The sequence below is a fragment of the Passer domesticus genome, chromosome 11 (assembly GCF_036417665.1).
Source record: "Passer domesticus isolate bPasDom1 chromosome 11, bPasDom1.hap1, whole genome shotgun sequence".
NCBI classification, from domain to species: Eukaryota; Metazoa; Chordata; class Aves; order Passeriformes; family Passeridae; genus Passer; species Passer domesticus.
In genome coordinates this window covers 18,592,845-18,605,627 of record NC_087484.1, presented here as the reverse complement: position 1 = coordinate 18,605,627, position 12,783 = coordinate 18,592,845, and the positions used below count along the sequence as shown (strand labels likewise).

The following is a 12,783-nucleotide window of genomic DNA, read 5'->3' as shown; positions in this document are numbered from 1 at the left end:
TTCTGAATTAAACACATTAATCAACCTCTAGGATTCATTTTGTATTTCTGATTTAAAATGAATGATTTCTGAAGACCAGTGGAATCACAGGCTGAAAAGACTTTGCTGTAACCATTGTGTTATTCTTTCAGCCTTTTGCTACATCTTGATTTCCTGCAGCTTACTTGATAAACAACCTACCTGAGATCATATAATCCCTTTTTCTCACTTATTAGGCAGCCTTCTGCCTGAAATCTTTCTTTTCCAAAACACATTCACTAGCCACTAAAATTTGAGTTTCTTGTTGGAAACAAGAATACGTTTCATTGGATGAAGAACTTCTCAACAAGTTATTCCTAAACTAACTGACCACCCTCAGCATCTCAGGGCTGTATCAATAACACACTGATACAACTTTCTGACCCCCTGCTCCCTCTTACCTGCCAGCATTCTTCACAAAACCCAGGTCAGCAAGGGTTACGTCGCAGAGCTCGCAGCGGAAGCATTCTGGGTGCCAGTTGTTGTTCATTGCCTTGATAACACGCCCAGTAATGAACTCGCCTGCAAGAGGAAAGCATGAGATGCATGCAGAAAACAGTCTTATCAAAATCTACTGTCCTTCACAGTCCTTCCACTTTAATTCCAAAATTACTATTACAGTCTAACTTTGAAAAAAACCCCAAATTATTCCCACAACCAGGATAACCCAAAATCACTGCCAGTATCATGCTTTGTTCTCACCCAGAGCTCCTGACTCCTTAAAACAACCCCAACAACCCCAGCCCAAGGCTGCATGTCCCAGCAACACTGCGAGCTTTGCACAGCCCTGCAGTTGGAAAGCCCTGCTGTTGATATTTGCCACTTACCACATTCCCCACAGCAAGGAGCAAACAGCATCTGGAAGTCATGCTCACAGTACTTCCTACCTTCAAACTGCAAACAAAACAAGAGAGGAGTCCTCACGAACAATTGAACTACTTTTACATCCTGACAGAGCAGCATGGTTTTCCATTGATATGACCATTTAGTCAAGGTCAGTTCTAGCCCCCTACACACCTATTTTTCAACTCCTAAAGTTTCTCATTAAAGAAATACCCACAAATGGCTCCAGCCTCATATTGAATTTGCACAGCTGCATTAATAGCAATGCTGCTACAAAATGGTAAAAAACCTGAAGAATACCCCAATCCTTTTGTTATAGTTGCCTTTAATTTCATTTTTGCTTTAGTTTAGTTCAAAATGACTACTCTTTCTACACAAGGTTAAAACCCGTGTCAAAATAAAATACAGCAAGTTTAAACCAATGTGTTAATCAATATATGTGCTTGTGCATATTCTGTAAAAAAACCTCAACCTAGCTTTTAAATGGGTTCACTTATTTGAGTTGCCCAACTGGAACAGTTCAGTACAACAGGTCTAAAAATAAAGACAAAAAATCACTTTTGTCTAATAAAAATAAATAAATATTCTGTTTAATAAATATTAAGGCCAGGTTGGACAGTGCTTTGAGCAACCTGGTCCAGTGGCAAATGGCCCGGCATGATGATTTGTAAGGTCCCTTCCAACCCAAACCATTCTGTGATTCTTTGATGATTAACAAAACACTTTTTATTTTCTTTTCGGAATGTGTCTTACCCAAAGAGCAGCTTTTGCTATTACCAAAGGAATATGTGAGAAGAGAAAAAGGGAAGCTAAGTTGGAAGCTCCTTAAAAAAATGGCAACAAATATTTAGGGCTAAGAAATCAACCATGCAGGAAAGCTGAGAATTCCTTGCATTTTACCAGAGCTCTTTCTCTTCTCTTCCACCCAGCCTGAGAACTCACCTCATAGAAGAGTCCCTCTGGGAACTGCCGGAAGCACTGAGCACAGACAAAGCAGCTCTCGTGGTAGAGCTCCCCATTGCTGTTCACAATCCTCTCGGCGGGGTCGAACCGCGCCTGGCAGCGCTCGCACACGGCGTTCGCCAGAGCATCAGACATATTACTGCAACAAAGACAAGAGCAAGAACGTTTACAAACACGACATTCCAGCTGCTTTAAATTCCCTTTTACATGAAAAACAAAAAGATCAATGAGTCATCGACATCAGTTAGAAATAAGGTTCTGACAACTCACACGTGGCAGATGAGGTCAAGTAGCAGATATACGTATTGCACACTTTTGGCTACTTCACCAAAATTTCACCTCATTACATCATCCTGCTAATGGCTCATAGCAAATACTCACAATTTTTCACAAACTAGCAGTTTGGAGAGCAGCAAACCTAATGATCCTGACTTCTTGGGCCTTCTGGTCTCAGGATATGGATTTTCTGATGTGTAATAAGCACTGATATCCCACTGCACTCTCCCCTTCACTGTCAGCAGTAACAAACCATTTCCCCCCTCTACAGACCCCTGTCCTCCTGACAAATTAGCTCCAACTGTCAAAGGGTTACAAAGCTATGGGCAAGGAGAAGTCCCTCTAGCTGGCATGACCAACGCCTCAGCTTCATTTCCTCTAAACATGAGGCTAAAAACCCCTCCCCAAGCCACACGTAAAAATCACATAACATTTCCTCGATCTACCCTAAAATAAGGAATCACCCTAACCACCTCCATAAAGTTTTCATGCTTGCCAGCATGCTAATGTAAGTTAATGTAGTTTTAAAATGTATATCACATGCAAAAACCAGGAGGGAAAAATTATCGGGTACATCTCAGTTTCTTGTTGCAGTGTGATCTTTCTTTTAACCACCAGACTATCCAAGAGTATAAAATCTCAATATTATTACACCTTTGGTTATAGAAAAATTGTTTTCTGCCTTCTGGACACCTTTTGAATTCCATTATTGGAAAGACTGCAATTTTATAGGCAGAAGTATAAAAAATTGCTACCATGTTAAAAAAAATCTCCAAACTACTTGTATAGTACTTTTCCTGAGGTAGGTAATGTATGCATTAAATGACATACAGCTTGCTTTACAAGGCTTTTTTCTTTCTTTTTAGATTCAAAGTTACTCTGAACTGATTTTCCACTCTTAATATTACTCAATAACCCAACACACTACTTCCCCCACCTCCTCATGGAGAACAGTAATTCAAGAGGCTTTTAAAGGAGCAGATGCATCCAAAACCAGGCCAGTGTCAGTATTCCAGGGCTTTGTGCCCTGAGCACAGCTGGAATGAGCAGGGAGCAGCCTCACATTCCTGAGGCACCACAACCAGCCCTGACTCCAGCTGGATCAGCTCAGCCAAGTGTCTCTCCTCTGCAGAGGGGACACCTAGGGCACATCCTAAGCTGTGACCTAGAGCCACCCCTCAGTAAAACCACTTTCTATGCTGCAATTCCAAGGGAGGAAAAAAACCAAGACAGACCGCAATAGTTTCAAGAATGGAGTACCAATTTAGCAAAAAATTTGTTACAACTTGTTTCCTTCTTGCAGTACAAAGGATACATTTAAAAAACAGACACTACTGGAATTAGGGACAAGAGGAAATCCTGTAATTTCATAAAGTAGAGATCATAGGTTAAAGAAATATTTTTTATCCTAACAGAGTACCAAGGGAATAGCACAAAAACATCAGTGTTTGCAGCAAAGCCAACACCTAATCAGCTTGGTTTTCAGTCACCACTCTTCCAGTTACCACACAAATCTGTACCAGGACTTGAAAATATAATCTTCCCTTCAAGTATTTTTTCCCCGTTGAAAAATTCAGTCCCTAAATTCCAAGACTTGAGCTAGCCAACAGCCAAGATTAATAATGACTGATGTCATCATAGTGAAAAATCTCCTCTAGGAAAAAAACCAGGCAAACCAGCAAGTATTACACGTTAGGTACTAACAGCAAAGCACCATCTTGTGTTTGTTGGTGTTTTTCCTTTATAAACATGAAGTCAACATTTTAAAAAAGCTTAATTTTCTTTCTTTTTTTCTTAATCCAGAGGCACCCACCAGTGCCAGTATCAACATGCAGGGTGAACTCTGCTAGAGCAGCCACCTCCACAACAGCATTTCACAACAACTCAAGCCTGCAACCTGCACAGCCACGTTCCTGCATGAAATGCACTGCAGCTGTGACCCTGCACACCAGGCACTGAAATGCAGGGCAGCTGTGACCCTGCACACCAGGCACCCCAGGAGGGATTCCCACACAAGTCCCACTGCTGTCTTGGTAACAGAAATAATGATGACACAGGGACTCCCCTGATGTTGATGCTGCTGCTGACAAGATTTCCCCAAAGGCATAAGAAAGATGATCATGATACAATCTGAGCTGTCCCCAGAAATGAGCTAGTAAGTGTGACTCATGCAGATGAGAGAAACTATTAGTCCAGGAAAATATAAATGAAAGAACCAGCAAAAAAAAAAAAAAAAAAAAAAAGGAAAATAAAAAAAACCCCACAAAACAACAAACAAACAAAAAAACCTCAGTTCTCTGCCTCAGTTGAAACTTCTGGGCAGAGCCAGAGTACAGGAGTCAAGTGAACCACATCAGCTCCTACCAATGTACCTCCTGTAATTCAAACCAGCAGCTATGGCTCCTTGACAATCCACACCAAGAGGATTTGCATCCTTGCTTGTTTTCCATTTTTAACTCTGCATCCGTTTTCACTTAAGACATTTTATTGTTTTGCACTCAAGCTACAATCTGCCACTTCAGCATTGCCCTGAAGATATGACTTTGCATTTATTCAAAGGTTTTACTTAAACATTTGCCAATTTCTTAATTTCCTCCTAGTACACACCCCTGCATGCCCTCTTGTTTATACAAAACCAAGCATTTTTTCAACTAGCTCAAGGTTAAAATTAGCCAAAGCTGGAAGGAAGAGGGAGCACCTTGATAATTCACAGCAATTTTATGGTTCAGTTTACTACACTGCTGCAAAAGCATTTCTGCTGGCAGCACAGGGAAAGGAAGAGTAACACCACAACCATCCTTTTGAAAAGTTTGACTTGGTGTGCCACTCATCAGATATCTACACCCAGATCTTTCCCACAAAGGACAGTCCCCAATATAAAGTGCTTCTTTTATTCTGTTTGCTCATTGACTTTTTGCTATTCAGTAAAATAAAGAATTTTCCTCTGTTTTAACAATAAGCTGGTGACACAAAGACAGGAAAGGCTGTTAAAACACGATGAGATCAGCATCCTGAAGTTATCCTGTCCTGCACAAACCCAAAAAATACCAGCGTTGAAACAATGCTTTCCCAAATCTTTCATCATTATGTGCTGCATCTTTAACAGATTATCTTTGACAAAGTACCTGATTTACAGAAATTATATTTTTACCATTATAACTAGGTTTCCCTTGCTGTGAATTCTCAGAAGTATTTACTCTAAAGTACCAGCATAGGTCTCGAATGAAAGAAAAATTAAAAAAAAAAAGAAAAAAAAAAGAGAGAGAAAGAAAAAATCCTTCTTTAAAAGAAGTATACAGTATCTAGGAGACCCATTCTGTGCCACAGGTACAAACACTACTGGAATATTTGAAAGTCTTTTACCTCCTTCTATCACTGAAGTCAATATTACCTCTGTTTGAAAACATTTGTTCACAGGGATCTATCACTGATGACAGGTTAAAGCAAAAGAAGCAAATATAATAATTCCACTGCTAAGACATTAGAAGAGGAGCTCAAGCCTTCACCATCACACTTGCAGATTTCATTATCTTAAATGTGGCTACAAGACAAAATGAACCAGACAACTGGACAATTGGGAGAAGGGTCTCAGATTTTGCCTCAGAAGGAAAGGAACTGCAGGAATGAGGAGTGCTTCTGTCAGAAAAGCCCAGTCAAAAAAAGTTCTTTAACTGGTTTCAAAAGCTTTTTGGTTTTTGTGTCGCATAGAGTTCTTCTTCATCACAATGCTGAATGAAGAATTGCTTCAACAGTGACCCAAAACCTTGCAGATACTACAAAAAGAAAGCTAGACAATACTTTGAGATACAAGAACCCATGGCATTATCCAAACCTCAGCAGAGAGCAAAACCTATGCTGGGATCTCTAAAAATGTGTTTTCTGCTCATTCTGGTCTACCAGTAGGAGCAAGTGTATACAGAAAATATCACAATCTGATTACATTTCTAGCATGTATGCACAGACAGATATGATAAACTGGAAGATTTATCACCACTTGTTTGTGTCACAGACATCAGCAGCCAAGGCAAAGATGAGAGCACTCAGGAGAGGGGCTGGCTCCCACCCCCACAGCACAGCTGAGAATCAGTAACTTAAAGTCCTCAATGTTGACAAAGATACAAATGAAATCTGCTGGGACAATACCAGACCTTATGATTAATTTCACAGATGATGACTAATGCAAAGACAAAAGAAAGAGGAAGGGTGTCAGTTCATGAACTAGTGCTGAAAACCAGCCCCCAACTACCCTTATCATTCCAAAAATCTCTTTGCTGCAATTGACTTATCTGGACAACTTTCCCCAAGTGAATTAACTTCTTTGGTATGGTTATTAAACTTGTCATAAAATGTTGGAAAAAATATTTTTCATTTGTTTAATACACGATTTGTTGTGCATTTAATAAACTATATGCACAGCTTAACATTTTCAGCATTTCTCCTTATGCTTGCATGGAAGTTTCAGTTCATGTTAAATATTTTTTCACTGACTAAGTTAGAAATGAATAGTGTTTCTCTCAATATATCTTCCTTGATCATAGAGCCCCCAAACTTTCCATGAAATAATAATTTTATTTTCTTATTTAGAACACAGGGATAACCAAAATTAAGAAAAACATACAAATGCAACTTATGGTCACAATATGGAAAAAACCAATCTCTCCTTGGGCCTACCACCAGCAGCAATTTGCAATTGAGTAGAAACTGGAGGGGTTAAAAAAACAAAAGGTACATATTGCAGCTGAGGCCAGAGTACAAGGTCTGTATGGTTGACCTGCATGAAGCTGCAATCAGGCAGACTTTTGAGACCAGCAGCAAAAGTCTCTTGGTGTTCAAACAGACAAAAGTCCTATGCCATTGACACTTGGGAGTCCCTCTCAACACCAAGACATACTTATTGCCAGTAAATGATGACCAGTTACTTACACAGACATGCAGCTAGCAGTGTTCACTCAGCCCAGGCAAATATCAACAACATAAAAAAATGTACAGGTTTTAAATCAATTATTCCTCTCATAAAGGAAAACCATTCTTTTACCACTTCATATACCACTTCATCCAGAATGTCTATTTGAGAAATAATTCCTAACACACATTCAGTTTTTCTCTACTTCACTTCCACTGTCTCAAAGGAGCTTAAATGTGATGTTTGTTTACCAGCACTAACACTGATCACTCCCCACATATTCATTCACCAATTACCACCAACTAGCAGCAGCACTACTGTTGGATTACTCTCCTTTGCCTGAAGAAAGGACATAAACCATCAAGGCCTATCAGGAAGGAGAACCAAAAGTTATCACTAGCACAAAACCCATGGATATAATATAATAATTCAGGAGAGAAACATCTCAAAGGGATTGAAATTGTCAGCACTGTGACCTGCTCAACAAAACCAAAATATATTGGCTGTATGCTTACTTTGCTTCAAGAACTATGATGTGAAAAACATACTCAGTTTACCTGCACATCTGCTTTTTCAGAGCTTTTCCTTCCTCTCACAGGCCTCTTCCATGCTCCTCACTCTTCCTGAACAGCATTATGTCAACTCAATTGCATCACCATTTCCTTCACCACCTTGTTAGCTCCCCTCCTCATTAAATTCTCATACATTCACACCCACAGCTTCTTGTGGGAAAAATGAAAAATCTACCAACTAACTAAGAGTTATTGGTTAAAAGGAAAAGAGCAGTAAAAGGAGGGTTTTAGTGAGGGATGCACAATTCATATGAGAAGCCAAACTCATTGGTTTCATAATTCCTCACATCCAGGTAAGCATCAGGTGTACTTCCTGCTAAGCAAAGTCTCAAATTCAGAACTGATTGCTAGAAAAAGAAAATCACCTCTTCTGGATGCCCACTGCTCTCTCCAGTGATGTAGATTTCAGACTCCATATTTCTGCTGCAGATCACAGCAGGTTTCTTCCCAAAAGGCAAGAAACTAAGTTTGATTTAACTCCTGCTAATTTACTGCCACAGCATATATTGCAGTTGAGAAGGCCACAATACACAGTGTCACCACACAACTTCAGAAAGCTTCAACCCATCCAGAGTAATGCCTTACCTCATCAGAAGGCTTCAGGGGTCTGCCCATACACAGTAATATCATACCACCCCAGAAGGCTGCAAGCATCTGTCCTTCCTCTTCTTTAGGCCAGCCTTTTATCCCCTCCTGTTGATGCCCTGCCCCTGTGTGCCCTCTGCTCCCTTTGGTGGTTGGTCAGTGCCCTGGGCACTCCATGGCTCATTGCTGTCAATGCTGCTCACCTGCTGCTCACAGCTGTAACCATTGGGAATAAGGCTGGGCCATTACCACAATTTACCTCCTGCACAAAATTAATTAATGAAAATTCAGGAGTAAAATTTTAATGTGAAGCCTGGAAAAAGCAATGATCATATCAAGCATCCCCCATGGACCCCCACAGCCTGTGAGTGGATCTCTGCATCCCCCATGGATCCCCATGGGTTGTAGGGGCACAGCTGCTTCACCAAGGTCCTCACCACAGCCTGCAGCGGAATCTCAGCTCCAGCACCTGGAGCCCCTTCTCTCTCTCCTTCTCCACTGACCTTGGTCTCCATGTTGTTTCCCTCATGTGTTCTCACCTCCTTCTCTTCTCTGGCTAGGAAAAATCAGTGCCCCACTCTGTTTTGATTTTCTTCTTCAATATGTTACCACAGAGGCATTACCAATAACTCTAACTGGCCCAGCCTTGGCCATGTCCATCTTCAGAGCCATCAGGGACTGGCTCTGCTGGACATGGTGGAAGCTTCTAGCAGCCTCTCACAGAAGCCACTTCTGTGGCACCCCGCTACCAAAAACCAGGCCATGCACAACCAGCACAAGCACTAATGCTGGTTCTGAACAGTCTAGCACACAGCTTGAAATGGGAAAGGTTCTCCATTGTTGCTTTCCTGTTATTGTTAAAAACTGAAAGCTTTCTCATCAGGAAAGTCCTTTCCTTCTTAATCTACTTGAAAACAAAAACAAACCGACCTCATCCCCTCTGGCTCTGTGCCAACAATTCTCACTTTAAATAAAGCAGCCCCACCACCAGAACTGAAAATCTATCAGATCCTGGAAAATGCTTTAACAACGCCATTCCCTTCATCCTGGAGACATACCCACGAGTCCCAGCTGCCGTGTGTGTCCTGCTGGCCAGCAGTGACCCTGTGGCACTCAGCCGATCCTGCCGGCGCTGGTACAGCTTGGAGGCTGCCAGCCCCCGGAGCCTCAGGCCGGCCATGGCACCCAGGGCCCCTCTGCAGGGAATGCGGGGACACACCGGGAGCAACACGGCAGCACCGGCACTCCGTGAGTCACCTTCCTTTGGGCTGTTGCGTTTACATTCCAGAAGGGCTGAAGCAGGATGCACAGACACCCCATCAAGCACTGCCTGTCTGCCATATTCTTAAAGATCTGACAGCCTCTCTCCTGTATTCCACTAGGAATTATCTACTGAATGCAGCACACTAGGGGCTACATCAGTACCTCATTCTTTCCTAGCCTTGCAGAATGCATCTGTATAAATGTCACAACTGAGGTGAAAAAACCAAATCCGGAGTCTTCACATAATTAAGACACTTAAATCAAGAAAACTTTCTGATCAAAGCCCAGAGAAATGGAGAAAGGCAAAGCAGATTACTAGAGCTCTTGATAGCAAACACTATAGTTTACTGCAGATCAGTATCTGACCCTGGCATCTCCAAGTGCTTCCCTGCAGGCTGCTGCACTACACCATGTCCTAAGATACTGTAAACAACAGAGCTGTTCCTTCCACTTGGCAAAGCAAATTCCAAGAAACAAGGTTGCAAAGACTTCTGCTCTCCGGACTCATGGCAGCCCACAGAAGTTGCACACAGCAGAGGGTCAGGAAGCAGGGAGGAAGAACATACTTGGCATTCCAGGCTCCAGAGCTCTCTGCCTTCAAGCATCACCATGAAAAATATCCTAAGAGTCATTACTAACAAATTACATTCTAGTAAATTTAAAAAAAAAAAAAAAAAAAGGGGGAGGGGAGGGGAGGGGAGGGGAGGGGGAAGAGAGTAGAGGGGCAGAAAGGGGAAAGGGAAACGAAAAAGAAAAAGAAAGGATTTTTGTAGCATGAGCATGAAATACAGCTTGGCAAGCTAGAGAGGAAAAAAATGAGAGGACTGATGACTTCATGAGTGTTAAACTAATATTAACAAGCAGGAATCTCTTCTGACACTTAAAGAAAAACAGAAGGGTTTACTGGGGCCCACTAGAACAGGCATGAATAAACAACAAAATACTACTAAACTCACAAATCAGCAGCCTTAAAATCTACAATGCACTCCCCATTTCCTTGGGAGTTTCAGCTCCTGACATGACAACAATCTGTCACTACCATTTCTTACAGACTGTAGTGTAGTTTATCCATTTCTATTTTAGAATACAAATGGAACAAGGAAAAATGTCATCCATACTGGGTGTCTCTGCTGACTTTTGAAATTTTAGAGCAATAAACAATTTTTAAAATGTAAGAGTAAATCACCTTTTTATTTCCAGCAAAAACCAAAATATTAAATTGCCGCAACAATAATCTCCCTTATCCTTAAGCAATCTGACAAAAACCCTCCTTCTCTCTCAAACACTTAAGATTTTACCTGACTCATATGACATGATTCTATTGGTTTTCAAATAATCACTCTTGCATAGAAACCATGACTGTCTTCTTCAAAAGGGAAGATGAAGGAATTAAAGAAAAAAAAAAACCCAACCAAAATCTCAATAGCAAACATCCTGTCTTCCCATTTCTCAACACAAGCTCATCCACTCACTCACTCCTCTCTTGCCACCTTACACATAGAGTGAAAATGCATGGGTTTGTTTTTTCTTTCCCTCTTGCTAGGTTGCTTTTAAGAGACAGGGTTGATGCCAAACTCTTACAGGTGGTTACTTTCTGGGCCAAAGCAGAGAAGAAAGCAGCCAGACTTCTTTCAGGCATTCAGGTTCTTCCTCAGAGAAGGACCTCTATGGCCCCAGAACAGACTAGGGACCTTCCTATCTAGAGAGCAACAAAGAGGAAATTTAGATTGAAAGATTAAGATTAAAATCACATTTTCAACCCAGAAGAGCAAATGGCTGCTTCTAACTCAGAGAAATAAAACAACTCTTATTTAATGCAGGTACTGTCTACTCAGCGCCAAGAACCTTTTGTAATACTGTTCTTTATACTCCCTCCTCTTTCAACCCATTTTACTTGCAACTGTTTCATGTAAAGCAGCAGCAACTCTCTACTGAATTAAAAAAGTATTTAACTAACTAGCCTAATTGAAAATATTATACTGTTATTTCTTACCTTCACTGGATTAGGAACAATCAATAAGCATATCTGTAAATGCAGCTGCTCTTCTTTTGTTGACTACAGGAAGTACATAGGCGTATCCAGATCCCAATTTGACTAAGTATAGTGATAACAAAAATTTCTTATGAAGATAATTATGCTCTGAAACATGCACTTGGGAAATATTTTTTCTTGGGTTTGTATTAGGTCAATTTCTAAAGGCAATACAACAGAGCCCAAGCATATTTCACCTTTGAGTTTTGTAATCAACATCACAGCAGCAAAGTCTTAAAGAAAACCCTCTTCCATTCTTGTTTAGTTTCTACTTTGGGCATTTGACAATGTTTTGTTCGCTGGTCATTCACAGATCCTCTTTCTTAGGAATAAGCCCATCACGAAGACAAAGAAAAATAAAACAACAAAATCCAGCTAACCAAATGAAATTAATCAACCCCAACCCAAACTCCAACCATCCTCAAAAAGGCAAAAGTCAAAACAAACAGATGGACTAAATACATCAAATACAATTCTAGAAGCAGTCTTCCCTTATTTATTGGTAAGGAAGTACCATAGTTAACTTCTAAATGCTCAAAAAATCACACCAACTGTATTTATCAACACTGAAAATCACAGAAAGAATGCTTAGAAATATACTGTTCTTACATCTAATACACTATCTCTTATACAGAATTAGTTTTTAAATGTAGTTAAAGCAACATGTAACCTCATAAAACTAAAGAGTGTGGCCAGCAGGTCAGGGAGGTGGTTCTCCTCCTCTATTTCCCCAATAGCCCAGCCCAGACCTGGCAGTCACAAATACTATTTCTAAAATCCAATTATCTAGTCATCAGTTTTCTCTAGCAAAACACAATCCTCACACTGTAAAAATGTAACTAGTGATATGTTTAAGATTTACATTTCATTTGCTAGATGGTCACCTAATTTTAATAATTTTTTTACTATGAGTACACAAAAAAACCCCAAAAAAACCTTCTTTTTCCTGGACTTATATTTTTCCCTAATGCTAAAAATCAATACATCAAATCACTGCAGTTTTTTAAATTCAGGAGATGCCTCTGCAGCCAAATGAAACAGAACACAATGAAAATTGAGTTATTTTTCATGTATTTTAATAATAATAATGATGCATCTGTAATCAGAGTATCTAGAAGAGAGCCCTTTCATATTTCTACTTATTAAGAAGGGTGAAGTGAAAAAGAATACTGTTTCAGCACTTCATGTTTTCCAGTGTTCTTCACTTTAGAACACTGTAAAACAATACAATCATTCCCTGTGTCAACACCAAAGGGACATTTATGTCCCATTCCTGGCTCAGGAAGGTTCCCACTGATGGATACTGTGGGGATGCTCAGCTGTGAAGC

General features: G+C 40.4%; 1 protein-coding gene across 5 annotated transcripts in view; it reads right to left on the bottom strand.

The window, feature by feature from the left end:
- The window catches only part of LIMS2 (LIM zinc finger domain containing 2), a 49,789-nt gene that overhangs the window by 34,835 nt on the left and 2,171 nt on the right, over nt 1-12,783 (bottom strand). For 4 of the 5 annotated variants that reach the window (XR_010346378.1, XM_064386093.1, XM_064386092.1 and 1 more), the window contains exons 2-4: nt 1,804-1,963; nt 846-912; nt 420-540 (exon numbers count right to left, since the gene is read on the bottom strand). Coding sequence is in view for 4 of the 5 variants with exons in the window: in XM_064386093.1 (XP_064242163.1) it covers nt 420-540; nt 846-912; nt 1,804-1,963 (348 nt within the window). In the remaining variant the exon portion in view is untranslated. Of the gene's footprint in view, nt 1-419; nt 541-845; nt 913-1,803; nt 1,964-8,160; nt 8,317-12,783 lie in introns of those variants that run through there. The other variant, XM_064386094.1, reaches the window with a different exon arrangement.